The sequence below is a fragment of the Etheostoma spectabile genome, chromosome 11 (genome assembly GCF_008692095.1).
Source record: "Etheostoma spectabile isolate EspeVRDwgs_2016 chromosome 11, UIUC_Espe_1.0, whole genome shotgun sequence".
Taxonomy (NCBI): Eukaryota; Metazoa; Chordata; class Actinopteri; order Perciformes; family Percidae; genus Etheostoma; species Etheostoma spectabile.
In genome coordinates, this window is record NC_045743.1 from 12,391,469 (window position 1) to 12,406,163 (window position 14,695).

The window sequence follows — 14,695 nt, forward strand, 5'->3', positions numbered from 1 at the left end:
GAAAGTGGCTGTAACTACAGTGTACATTGTCATATCTGCTTGAAAATTTCCACAATCAATGAGAGTCAAGGACCTGAGCACATATAGAGGCCAATATGGACTTTTAGCCATAGCGCCACCAACTGGCAACAGGAAATCAGCCTTATATGACAAACATCATCTGATTTACATGAAACTTATAATGTGTGGTCTACATGTGATACTGAGCCGCCTCACTCACTCAGGTCATGCCCCTTTTCATACCATTTGAACAGTGTAAGGTACAGTCTTGTGTGAGGTGTCATTGACTCAGCAGAAAGTTCCTTCTTCATTGGTGATGTTTTGAACCGCCCCCTGTCCTCAAGCCACGCCCCCTTCCATAACTGGTGACCCATTTAATCATGTGTCATTGAACTCAGCAGGGAATTTCCTTTTCATTGGGGACGATTTTCAGTGTCTGAGTTTAACACAGGTAAAAATAAATTAATTTTTAAAATCAGCATTAATAAAATAGCCGGGTACTGTCATTTTAACACTTGTTATTCAAACAAGTAAGCAGTTAAGTACATTTTTGGGATACTTTTTTAGCAACAGATTAATACTTGTCATCTCCTACCTTCATGGCCTTGATGGCCTGTGATCCAGAGTAGTCAAACTCTCCAGCCTGACCTATAGACAGACCACCAGAACCCAGTATGAGCACCTTTGACACCTGCATTTACACAAATAGACAGGAAACACATGCAGTCATTGACAGCATGTAATACAGTTACTGACGGCAACAGCATTGACCTCCATTTGCAAATACATTGTCTTAAACATAGTAACCCTAATGTCAAACTCCTTGACATGTAACTAATGGGCAGCATTTCAGATACTTCAGTTCAAGTATTCCTTCCTGTTTTTTCAAATGTCATTTTTCCACTATAAATCAGAGACTGCATAAGATCATCATAAAATATGTTATATATATATATACACTGTATTTCTTATTAAGTAACCCATTTGATAAATTCTCTGTTAACCTTTTACACCCTCAAAAGTTAGTCCTGAACACACTTGAAAGCACAGGCTGTTTTTATAAAGGCATACATGAACCTGCTAAACCTTTGTGACATACTTTACCTGGGCTCTGGGAGGAATCTGTGGTTTTTTAGGCATTACTGAAACTATATTGGCATCTTTTCCTTTCTTGATCAGCGACATAAAGGCATCGAAGAGAAACTGTAGACACAAATAAAAATAACAATATTATTATTATGAGGAGCGTGTCAGTTGTTGTTAGCCTAATACTGTTATTGAACTGACATTTTCAAGTCATTTATGTAGCCAAAGCAGTTAGTTGATATAAAGACCAAGATCTACCTAAGGGCACAAGGTTTTTAGGTATGCAACGGAATCCGGAGAAAAAACCATAACACTTTGAGGAAACTTTTGGATAAGACTGCTTTTGTCCTGCAAGAATTCTGAAATCTGTTCATTTAAATGTACAGAAAAACCACACAATATAATGGCATCTTATTAATTTCAACAACCCTTTAGAATTAATATTAAGAAACAAAAATACATATTGTTTGTACTTTTTTGTTATGTACACATCACTTGAATAGTTATAATTAGGAATATATTTCAAGATTAATTTTATTTATTTGGGGGGGGGCGCTTCTTTATTGGATAGAACAGACGGAGAGGAAAGGGGAGAAAGCGGGGATGACATGCAGCAAAGGGCGGCAGGTCTTATTCAAACTTGGGCAGCTGCAAAGGACTCAGTCTACATGGGTTGACACACTCCACTGAGTAAGCTAAATATATATATATATAATAAAAACAACAAATGTATAGTAACACCAGAGGAGCCAAGCACCAGCTACTGGTGGATAGAGCAGTCACTCGAGACTGCAAGACCAGGCAGACCACTCTGTGCACTGCCTGGATTGACTACAAGAAAGCCTACGACTCAATGCCACATACATGGATACTGGAATGCTTGGAGATGTACAAGGTCAACAGAACACTATTAGCCTTCATCAAGAACTCAATGAGGCTGTGGAAAACAAGTCTGGAAGCAAACTCAAAGCCAATTGCACAAGTCACCATCAAGTGTGGCATATACCAAGGCAATGCACTATCCCCGCTGCTGTTCTGCATAGGCCTGAACCCCCTCAGCCAGATCATCACAAACACTGGCTACGGATACAGATTCTGAAGCGTAACAATCATCAGTTACCTCCTCTACATGGATGACATCAAGCTGTATGCCAGAAATGAGCGAGATATCGACTCACTGATCCACAATACCAGGATCTACAGCAACGACATTGGAATGTCGTTCAGACTGAACAAGTGTGGTTGCATGGTATCAAAAAAAGGGAAGATGATCAGAACTGAGGGGATTGAACTACCAGAAGGCCACATTGCAGATGTTCAGGATAGCTACAAATACCTTGGGGTGCCACAGGCTAACGGAAACCATGAGGAGGCAGCAAGGAAGACCGCCACAGCCAAATACCTACAAAGAGTGAGGCAGGTCCTGAAAAGTCAGCTGAATGGGAAAAACAAGATCCGAGCCATCAACACATACGCCCTGCCAGTCATCAGATACCCCGCTGGGATAATAAACTGGCCAAAGGATGAGATAGAGGCTACTGACATCAAGACGAGAAAGCTCCTCACAATGCATGGAGGGTTTCACCCCAAATCCAGCACCCTGAGACTGTACATCAAGCGTAGCGATGGAGGCCGAGGGCTAGTGAGTGTCAAAACCACTGTCCAGGATGAAAAGATGAAAGGACGAAGATCCAGGAGTGCATCAGAAAGAAGGGCTTAGTGAATACCTCAGGCAGCAGAAACCCGAAGGTGAGGACAAGGAAGATGAAGAACCGTCATGGAGGGACAGGTCGCTGCACGGCGTGTACCGCAGACAAATAGAAGAAGTGGCTGATATCAAGAAATCCTACCAGTGGCTGGAAAAGGTTGGACTGAAGGACAGCACAGAGGCACTACTCATGGCAGCACAAGAACAGGCACTCAGTACAAGATCAATAGAGGCTGGGGTCTACCACACCAGGCAGGACCCCAGGTGCAGACTGTGCAAGGATGTGTAAGATGGGTGTAAGATGCAGGCAGGAAGTGCGTACATGGAACGCCATCACCAGGTAGCTGTCATAGTGTACAGGAACATCTACCACGAGTATGGGCTGGAAGTCCCAAGGTCAAAATGGAAGACACCTCCTAAGGTAGTCAAGAATGACCGAGCTAAGATCCTGTAGTACTTCAAGATCCAGACTGACAAACTGGTGATGGCTAACCAACCAGATATCGTGTTCATCGACAAACAGCAGAAGAAGGCAGTAGTGATAGATGTGGCAATCCCAAGCGACAGCAACATCAAGAAGAAGGAACATGAGAAGCTTGAGAAATACCAAGGGCTGAAAGAGGAGCTAGAAAAGATGTGGGAAGTAAGAGCAACAGTGGTGCCAGTGGTAATCGGAGCACTGGGGGTTGTGACCCCCAAACTGGGAGAGTGGCTACAGCAGATTCTGCAGAACTGCCCAATATGAAACAAAAGTGCAATATGCGATAACATTGTTGCATATTACAATAAAGATATGACTTGCAATAAATAAACAGATATTAAACTGTACTTAGTTCTGCATTTCGGCTGCTTTCAGTATTTGCAGCTAATTAAATTTAAAGCAAATAAAACAAAATAATTTCTAACATTCTTCTATTGAACAAATGGAACATTGAATTGAATGTAAAAGGCACCACTAAAAAGAGTATTGTTACCTTTTGCTGCTTATTTACTGATAGTTTCTTTTAACTAACACAAAAAATCTCTAAGTTTCTTTCGTCAGTTGATATTGCGACTACAATAAACAAAGTATTGTGCTGCCCTAACATGCATAGGTTAAAGTAAAAGAAGTGATTCCCTCCCTCCCAAGACACGCAATATTTATCATGGGCACAGTGCAAGATTTTTTGATTCTTATGCCCCTGAAAGTCACACCCAAGAGAAAGGCAAGAATTCTCCAGCAGAGCTGTCAACTGCATGTTCTGATAGAGGAGACAGGTCTTATTATTATTCCTTAATATGACAGGAGGTTACAACATTGTTTGACCCTTGAACTACAGTCCTTACCTGTCATGTGGGGGACAAGAACTGAAGCACAGAATCATCAACGCTTTATTGTAGGGAAAGTGACAGGCACCTTGGGCTCTGATGCTGTCAAACATCAGGCACCTCAGATGATCACACCTTCATTGCCAGTGATGTTGTAACTGCTTATATATATTCTATTGTTTTAACCACTTTGTCTGGTTTACATTCCATACAATATACATATAAACAATGACTTTCCCTAGCCACTTCATTGCTGCTATCTAAGCCTTTAATTAATTACCTCTGTGTCAGTGGGACCGCCTTTAGCTTCCGGGTGAAACTGGGCCGTAAACACAGGCTTTGTGTTGTGCATGATGCCCTGGAAAATATGAAGAGTTACTTATTTGCTTGAGTACATTTAGTCTGTAAGAGAAGCTGGTGCTTTTATCCAAAACCCATTAGGAAAAAAAAAGTAGAAAAAAAAAATTCCATGGGTGAAATCAACCTCATTTGTGCCATCATTGGCGTTGATGAAAAGTGGGCTCCACCCTGGGGGCAAGGACTGGCTGTCTATGCCGTAGCCGTGGTTCTGTGCCGTAATGAAGGCCTGGCCCGTCATCACATTCAGTACCGGCTGGTTCTGGCCTCTGGGGAGCAGCACATATGCAGAAAATAAAGTTGTTGTTATTTTATTTATCCCCTGCACACGTATGCGGATACAGGAGGGTGACAGGAGGATACATATGCTGTCACACTATTTCTATGATGAACTGGCGACGGTAACAAAATATGGTGCAATACGCAAACAAAGACTGGGAGAAAAATAAAAACTGCAAGCTAGTAAACAGCTGTAAACAATGCAGAGATTAACAGATATTTTATAAGCAAAGAAATGTACTGGATACATTTGGGGTTTTTTAGACATCAAGGATACACTGTGAAAATGCTGCTTTTCTCCCTTTTCACTAGGCCATCTTGCCAAGATGAATACTGTTCATAGTGTTTAGGTATATATTTAGTGTTGGTTTTTTTCCCACCAGGCCCTGTCCCAAAATGAGTTCTGTTTTGTGTTGTTGTGTAGTTTTAATTACTTTTTGTATTCTGTTTGAGTATGTTTGCACTTTAAAAGTCTCCTCTCCATTCTTAAATCATTACAAACACAATGCATTTTCATGAGTAACACTAAATGTAAACATACCTTTGTTTGTTTACAAGAAAGCTCCACAGGGCACATTTGAATCTTAGGAGTGTGCATATTATACCTTACTTATGTTGAACTATGAAAGAGTTCACCTGTTGCCCATAGGTAGCTTATATGACTGAGCTCCTGCAGCCAGAGCAGTGATCTGGTTGCCCATACAGATCCCAAACACTGGCTTGGGATGATCACTCTCCAGCACCTTTACAGGACGAAACACAAATAATATTTAATGAAAGGTACCACTGTAGTGCATGATATAAACATAATCGGCCATTAAAAACTGCAATTGCACTTTAAATAACTACTACTCTTCATGGTTAAACGTCACAAGCAATCAAAATATTTCAACAGCATCATGTCTTACCTTGGCAACGTTGTTGATGAGTGTCTTGGCCAAAGACGGATCTCCTGGTCCATTGGAGATGAAAAGCCCGTCGTAATCTAGACTCTGCAAGTCCTGATCCCACGGTACGAGGTGGACCTCTGCACCCTTCTGCACATAGAGACATTTAGAGCACGTCAAGCCATTGTGTAATGTTATGGTATTCCTCTTGCTTATTGAACATCTTAATGTGAAGTCAATAACTTAATAGTTCTAAACAAATTTGACACCAGTCCAGAATTCATCCATCTAGTTGTAAACATAGATGTTAAATGTCAGAATCAGAACCAGCTTTAATGGCCAAGTAAGTGTGAACACATATAGGTAATTTGACTTTGACTTTTTGTTGCTCTCAAAGTAAGGCAAGGCAAGGCAAGGCAGCTTTATTTGTATAGCAATTTCAGCAACAAGGCAATTCAAAGTGCTTTACACAAAATCAGTTAAACAGTAAAACACAGTAAAAACAGTTAAAAATCACAAGCATTAAAAACCGGTAAAACACATGAATAGACAGTAAAAAACAAAGAGAAACATAAAACACAAGAATAAAATTTACAGTGCAGCATAAGAATTTAAAGAAATGATTAGTCATTTAAAGAAAGGCAGCATCAAATAGAAAGGTCTTCAGCCTTGATTTAAAGAACTGAGAGTAGCAGCGGATCTACAGGTTTCTGGGAGTTTATTCAGATATGAGGAGCTAGAAACTGAAAGCTGTACATACACAGAAATACACAAACAAGGACAACAAAGCTGAACAAGGTAAACATAAACATGTACTGATTTAACTTTGCATATATAAACTAAATATACTATTACACACACACACACACACACACACACACAATTGTGGAGAGTTAAGTTTGAGCACCTCCCTGTATGTTTCCTGCTCGTTTGCTTAACAATACAAAGGATTCATTGACGTCTAAGACCCGTGTGGACATCTGAATTCTTTACATGGTGTCAGAAGCATTTGACGAACGCATTCCTTCATCAAAAGATGGCCACGTTTCACCCTCTGGAAAGTTTTGCCTTTCAAGATTCAAGATTTCTTGATTGTCATACCACAGTACTCTGTAGTACAAAATTACGAGCAAAGTTCACAGCTTAAAAAAAGAATACAGCACAGAAACAATTGAAAACACAGTGGAAAAGTTGAGTTATTATTTATATGAATTAAAATAAATAAATGCTTAAATGCCTATATGGGTTTGCAGAGGATGTAAAGTGATAAATATATAGCGTCTAAAAAAACTGAAAAATATAAATATCTAGATACTAGATATATACAGTTGGAAAGAGTATAAAGTATAAATTTCCATATTTAAAGTGAAGGTGAGTGGGGTCCTTGATGAAGCTCTTTGAATTTGACAGGCATCTTTTCCGGGCCAGCTCCTGAATGGTGGACAGAGTAGTCCTAATAATCCACTCAGCCATCCTCACCACTCTGCTCAGCACCTTTCTCTCTATAGCGTTACAGTTCCCAAACCAGAGAGAAGTGCAGAGGGAGGAGGTGTGCAGGTCCCAGGACAAGTTGTCAACCACCTGAACCCCCAGGAACTTTGTGTGTTTTACAATCTCCACAGCGGTCCCATTGATGTGGATCCGGGCGTGCATGGGCCGATTTCTCCTGAAGTCAACCACCATCTCCTTGGTTTTCTCAACATTCAGGGCTGAGTTGTTTGTTTGCAAAAAGTCTCACCTCCTCCCTGTATGCCCTCTCATCTCCGTCCTGGATAAGACCCATCTCTGTCATGTCGTCCGCGTACTTTATGATGTGATTGGTGCTGGACGGTCATGAGTCATCAGTGTGAAGAGAAGAGGGCTGAGAACACATCCCTGTGGGGAGCCAGTGCTCAGTGAGATGGTGGTGACACAAACTGAGGCCTGTCTGTGAAGAAATCCAGTATCCAGTTACACAGAGGAGAACTTATGCCCAGAGCGTCTGAGCTCATCTTGTTGACCAGATGCTGAGGCATTATGGTGTTGAATGCCGAGCTGAACTCAACGAACAGCATCCGCACAAGAGAGTTCTTCTTCTCCAGGTATTCCAGGCTAAAGTGCAGTGTAGGGGATATGGCATCCCCAGTAGAGCGGTGTGGGCGGTAGGCGAACTGAAATGAGTCCAGTAAAGGGGGGAGGGCAGGTGAGATGTGGTCTTTCACTAGTCTCTCAAAGCACTTCATTATTATGGAAGTGAGTGCTACGGGCCGGTAGTCATTCAGACTAGTGATGGTGGTTTTTTTTGGAACAGGGATGACGGCTGAGGTTTTGTAGCATGAAGGCACAGCAGCCTGACTCAGGGAGATGTTGTTGAGGGAGTTGGGCTGCACACTCCCCAAGCAAGCAGCCAGGTATCGTGTCTGGACCAGCAGCTTTCCGCGGGTCAATTTTGCTGAATCTGCTGAATCCAGTTTGAGCACCTGGTCTCCTTCCTGTGGGGTGGTTTTCTTCACTGGTGTGTGTTCTGTGCTTCAAACAACCAAAGTGATTGTTGAGGAAATCCGTATTGTTGTCACAGGACTAGGGAGCAGTCCTATAGTGCGTGACAGCCTGGATTCCCTGCCACAGTCTTTTTATCCATGTGCCCTCTTTTCCAATCTGATTGCTTTGTTCAGATTGGCTCTTGCAGACCTGAGAGCAGTGACATCCCCAGATTTGAAGGCAGAGTTCTGGGCTTTGAGCAGGGCTCGGACCTCTGTTGTCATCCATGGTTTCTGGTTCGCCCGGGCTGATGTTTTTTGTGACACAGACATCATCCATGCACTTGAGTACGTATCCTGATACAACATCAGCACACTCCTCGATGTCTTTGGTATGGCCTTTGGTGGCAGCATCTTTGAAGAAAGACCAGTGAATGCAAACAGAACTCACTGCTTTAAGGAGGGCTTTGTTCTGATGAGCAGGGGTCTGTATGCTGGAATTAGCATGACAAAGATGTGGTCAGAAGAGCCAAGGTGGGGGTGGGGTGATTCTTTGAATGCTTCCTTGATGTTTGTGTAAATTTGATCCAGTGTGTTGGTTCCACTTGTTGCAAAGTCCACATGTTGATAAAAGTGAGGGAGGACTTTTTTCAAGTTTGCCTGATTGAAGTCCCAAGCAACTATGAGTACACCCTCTGGGTGTATAATTTGCAAATAGAAGGGGCAACATTTAACTGTTAGAAGCTCAATGTCCAGGGAGCAAAGAGTGTGAATCTCATCTGTGTTCGTGCACCATCTGTTGTTGATATAGATGCACACCACCCCGCCTTTAGATTTGCCACTGAGGGCTCCACTTCTATCTGCACGGAAAGTAGTTAGCCCCCCCATGCTAATGGCGTTCTCTGTGACTTTGTCATTTAACCAGGTCTCAGTGAAACTCAGAGCACAACAATCGCTCAAATCCCATTTTGTTGTTAAGTCAAGTCTGATATTGTCCAATTTGTTCTCCAATGTGCGGATGTTAGCCAGCAGGATCGATGGTAAAGGCGTTCTGCATGGGTTAGCTCTGAGCACTAGCTCCTCCGCGCTTGCCTCTCTTCTGCTACCACCTCCGCTTCCTCTGATGGCGGGTAGCGCTGGAGCAAAGAGTCGGTGTTGTGCAGGCCTCTCACGGAGAACATAGCCGTCCAAGCGTCTTGAGTGAGTCTGCAGCGTTATGATCAATAATTCCTACTTTACCGACTGTGAGCAGTAACAGTAGATCACGCCGGTCATACACCTCCTCTCGCTTTGCTGTTCAGCAGTTGGATCTTGGTCGTTGTTTTTAACACTTTTGTCTGTATTTTTGCCGTGAGCCATTGCAGCCGCAGCAGGTTCAATTCTGGACAATAACCCAGTAACACTGTCTCTACAGCACCTGTTTACTGGTTCCACTTATTAATCCACTTATTTAGTATTATTCATAATTCTCATATCTCACTTATTTATTATTTACTCATTGTTCCCATTCTCATATCTCACTTATTATTTGTTAATTATTCATCATTGTCATTTTCTATTTCACAACTGTTCATAATGTTCAAATTTTAATATAACATAATAATATTTATCCCAGTATCCTTTGCACTATGCTCCACATTTAAATACTTTTTATTGAACTCTTCATTGCACTCATGCCTCTATATTGTTTCTGTTTAGAGTATGTGTATATATATATATATATATATATATATATAATATATAATGTATGTGTATATATTGTTTTGGTTGTTTTGTATGTGTAAGCACATTGTGAGCAACGATGCTCCAAAGAAAAATTCCTTGTATGTGTCCTCATACCTGGCAAATAAAGATAATTCTGCTTCTGTTAAGAACTGCAGGATTTTTCAACACTGTGACATCAGTACACAAACCTTAATGTATGTAAAAGCAGATTCAGCAGATGTGTTTTTATTATAAATGCCGCCAAATAAACCTATGTCTTAATGAATGCTCCAATTAGTACAGAAGCACCTCCTTCTGTCTAGCAAAAATCTTCATACATTCACTAAATATGACAAATGTTTGCCACATTCTAAAGACTCCAAAGTTCTCCAACAACGACAATATTAGTAATTATATTTATAATACAATAAGGGTGAAACAAAAATGATTTCCTTATATTGTCCTCCTAACTCTTCAGCCACCATGAAAAAGCAACATAACCACCAAAGTGAAAACGTACAATTTCTAATGCTATGATTTATATTACCAAGTCTACAGGCTGGTTTTCATGCCTCACTATTACAATCAACTACAAGCTAATATTAACACAATACATGACAAACCATGAAATGATGCATAAAAAAAGAAAACGCCCACTATCTCTTACAGGTTGATGAAACAAACGGATACAGGATTTCTTTTCTGTAGCTTGTTAGACCTAACATAACCACCTCATATTTTCTTGATCAGATGCAGAAATGTTAACGGGTGTTGACATCTTTTCTATATTTGTGCAGAAAAGGTCATTTGGGGCTACATCATAAAAGCATTATTTCTAGGTGTGTGAACTAATGCGGATGCACACTCAACAACAAATGTTTTTTTTTTCAATCTTTCTTATATTCTTTCTCACCTTAACCAGCAGGCGAATGATGTTATGTTTAATACCACAATCAACAGCCACCACTTTTATTGGGTTTCCTTTTCCAAAAACTTTGGTTTCCTAGTGAGTGGGAGGACACAGAAAGAGAGAGAAGAGAGGTTAGCGCTAATCAACACCATTTGTAGACATATCTATGATCTGAGACTTTGGTGTATTGTACCAGGACTACATGGTGTAATGAGAAGAACAACTGCTTTGGGATGTTCAATATAATAGTTAGCTGCAGTTACCTTGGTTGAGACCTCTGCTACCAAGTTTCTCTGGTTAGGGTCAGAAATCTCAACAGGCTGCCCATCAAATTCAATTTTCCCCAAAGCTGTGCCCTGAGGAGAAATCACAAGCAAACTAACAGTTCATCAACCAATCCATTTGTTTAAAAAAAAAAAAAAAAAGATGTAGAAGTTCTTCAGACCTTTGAATTTACAGTACCTTGTCTCTGATGATCTTGGTTAGCATTCTGGTGTCTATTCCAAACAGTGCAGGAACCTTTAAAAGAGGGAAAAGTAACATTTGTAAATTCACTAGCAGCAGAGTCCTACTCTCATATATGTGGTCATTTTAATCCAAACCTTCTCTTCTTGTAGCCATTGGCCCAAAGACTTGACAGAGTTCCAGTGGCTGTACTCGTGACTGTAGTCTTGAACAAGAAGACCAGATACCTAGAAATACAAAAGCACCAAACCTTAAAAACAAGGTCAAGTCAGTCTTTCAAATGAACAGGCCCAGAACAAACTTTTGTGTTAGGCTACTGAAGCTCATATCCCTAACATGTTTATGGTGTCAAGAGCTGCCCTGTAAATATAGATAAATAAATAAATATAAAATCCTAAAATTTGTGTGGGCATTAGGGAATGCAAGAATATCCCGATCATGGGAGAATAAACATAGAGAAACCTGTTCTTACATCACAAAATGTCAATACATGTGTGGTAATACTGAACTGTTGTTCTACTGCACTGTTATTATGTGTAGGACTACAATTAACAATTGTTTTTGTAACTGATTAATTAAATTATTTGATATTATTAAAATTATTTTAGAACTACAATCAGATCAAAAATTGTAAAAAACCCAAAAGGTATTGAGTTTAGTAGTATATGAAACTAAGATATAATTTATACTCTCGGCATCCAAGTCTGTGATGGTGAGCATTCAGTTTGCACCATTAAACAGTTGTAAACACGTCATTGTAAGAAGACACCCAGTTAAGTATAAACAGAACCACGTGTGCTTCCACTACATAATGCTTGTCCACGTCTGAATATGGAATATATATGAAAAACAAGCAAATGTGTATAACTGCAAAGCTGAAACCAGTGAAGTTTTAGCGTTTTTGCCTACAAAATCGATCATAAGAAGACAAAGAGTCTACATTTCATGGCAATCCAATCAATATTTGTTGAGACATTTCACCTAAAACCCACAAATGTCAACCTCATGGAGCCACTAGATAAAAAAGCAAGGGCATCACAAAAGACAGTGGGATTCCTCCTCTAGGGATCATGACTGTCTGTAAAACGTCATGGCAATAAATTTCAATTCTTGAGATATTTCAATCTGGACCAACGTTGAGCACTGACCGTCTGACAGACAGGATCAAAGTAGAATTTTTTAATAAATAAATTGCAGTGCTGAGACCTCCACAAAACCTGACACCCCAAACCATCGCTGAGTTTCCAACCTGGATACGCTCTGACTCCAAATGTTTTCTAAGGCCCAGCTCGTCCAGCTCCTGGCTGTTGGGTACCCCGTAGTTCCCCACAATAGGGTAGGTCAGGGTAAGGATCTGACCTCTGTAGCTGGGATCAGTCAGGGCCTCAGGATACCTAAAAAAGGGAAACAGCAGGATAGTGTCTTGTGTAAATGATGAAGCACATAGTCATGTCATCCACTCAAGGTTTGTCTTGGGAATTTATTTGTGAAAATGTAAAATGAATACACTTAAGATGCAAGGTTGTCAAGCTCAAAGCAAAGTTGATATTTCAGTATTTGATAGTACTTGTTCAAGACAACAATTTTGTCTTAAATCCAATGTGATTTGACTTATGTCAGCATGTCTTCTTACCCCACCAGGCCGGTATTGAAGACGAGTTCTCCGGCTACAGAGGCATCATGCCCAAAGGAAAATCCTTTCATTCTGGTACCATCCTCCAAGACCAGGTGGGCCGTCTGGGCCTGGAAGTTGAAAGAGAGCAAGCGGATGACAAGACAAATCTCACCCAAGCATAATGCATTCCCTTTATATGAAGAAAGTTTGGAAAGACCAAAGGTAAGTTTGAAACAAATGTGTTGTAGACTTTTAATGTTCAGGAGTGATGGCAGCGGACTTCATGCTGAAACTGCAGGACAATGTGAATTGTGCTATGAATGCTGAGAAAGACAAATCTGTTCTTTGAGTGTGCGTGCGTGCGTGCGTGCGTGCGTGTGCGTGTCCATCACAAGAGCCTTGATCAATTAGCGTTAGAACTGTTTTTCTCTCTTACTAAAGATTCATATCCTCCAATACATCACAGATAGATACAATGCTGATATATTGTTTTATAAATGTTATATTCTGTGGAAGTGAGGTGAAGAGAAAATCAGTTGTCGCAATCATGAGCGCACCTAACATGATGCAATTCTCCATGCTATTAACACACATGATGCACAGCGTCCAGCATCTGCATGCTACATATCATCTGTGACAGCAGTGTGGCAATCTCATCACCTCTCAACAGTGCAACATTATATTGTTTTCTACTTTTCTGTGAGTTAACACAAAGTGGGTTTCAATTGTCTGTGACCGCCCCAAACTGCATTCGAAATCAGAGAATTTACGACAGTATTTCTTAATGGCATTTGCACTTGCGTCAGACAAGTAAATTACTTTGTTTTACTGAATCACAATATGCAACCAGTAAATTCGGCGTAATGAAAGTCCACCGGACATGAACTTAATTCAATTCGGTTCCAACTTTGTTCAGCTGTGTGCTAGTGCCTGCCTCCCACCATGCTGTAACGTAGCTAATTTCTAATGAACGAGCGTGGAGTTCTGTCGTAAATGGTCAACTAGCTTAAGTTTGAATTATGTTAAAATAAGAACTTTTTTGTTGTGCTGGAACTATGCCGAATATGAGAGTAGCTCCTGCTGTTTTTGAAAAAAGGCGGTAACAACTTTTAAAATATGTGTACATGTGTGTAAAGGCGAGCTCGCAGACTTTATGGAGTTTCCTGCGGGATTCGGCCTAGCGGTCCATTGACAGCACTTCTGATTAAAAAGTTTGTTTCGTGCATTTACAACTGACAACAAGAGCATTCACTCATACATCCGTTCTCTTACCTTCAAACTAAACAGTTTCATAGTTTGAAATCGCAGCCATGACGACCTGTTTCCTACTCTTCTGCCAACCACGCATCCTTGTCTCAGAGATTTAACAACGCTGTGAGCTAGCAGGATTTTTGTCATATTAGCCTAAATTACTGTTTTGGTAAAGTAGCACAGACGTGAATGAAAAGTTTCTCGATATAAAAAAAGATTCAATATTTACACTGTCCTGCAAATTGCACAATTGTGTCTTGCGTGTAAATGACAGTGGAATGGGTGAGTTTTGGGCTGTTGCTCCTCGTGTGCATTACACGCGAATGAGAGCTTGAAAAATTGATCGGGATTGGCCGTCGTTGGGTTGTTTTTCTCAACTCAAGAACCGCACAGCGTTTAGATTGGTCTCCAGTAAAACGCCTCCTTTTTAACCTGGGATGGTGTTTTAAAATATCGAAACACGCATGATAGTAGTTTAGAAAAAAAAAGTTAAACTCCTGATGTACCAGATGTTAATCTCTCAAACTGTATATGTATATGTTAGTTAACCATATTTTGTTTAGCCAACGTTTTTTGTGATCAGTTTGAGCACTGCCACCATTATAAGGCTGACTTGAAACTTCAAATAGCCTTTTTGAAGAAAATGTTCACGTTCTCCTTTCTTTT

General features: G+C 40.6%; 1 protein-coding gene across 1 annotated transcript in view; it reads right to left on the reverse strand.

Moving 5' to 3' along the window:
- The window catches only part of cps1 (carbamoyl-phosphate synthase 1, mitochondrial), a 75,484-nt gene extending 61,120 nt beyond the window's left edge, over positions 1 to 14,364 (reverse strand). The window contains 13 exon segments of the mRNA XM_032530336.1: positions 596 to 691; positions 1,105 to 1,203; positions 4,383 to 4,460; positions 4,587 to 4,728; positions 5,375 to 5,481; positions 5,647 to 5,775; positions 10,702 to 10,791; positions 10,962 to 11,054; positions 11,161 to 11,217; positions 11,301 to 11,390; positions 12,413 to 12,557; positions 12,797 to 12,906; positions 14,051 to 14,364. Coding sequence (XP_032386227.1) covers positions 596 to 691; positions 1,105 to 1,203; positions 4,383 to 4,460; positions 4,587 to 4,728; positions 5,375 to 5,481; positions 5,647 to 5,775; positions 10,702 to 10,791; positions 10,962 to 11,054; positions 11,161 to 11,217; positions 11,301 to 11,390; positions 12,413 to 12,557; positions 12,797 to 12,906; positions 14,051 to 14,176 — 1,362 coding nt within the window. The 5' untranslated portion in view covers positions 14,177 to 14,364.
- Between the last annotated feature and the right edge of the window lie 331 nt (positions 14,365 to 14,695).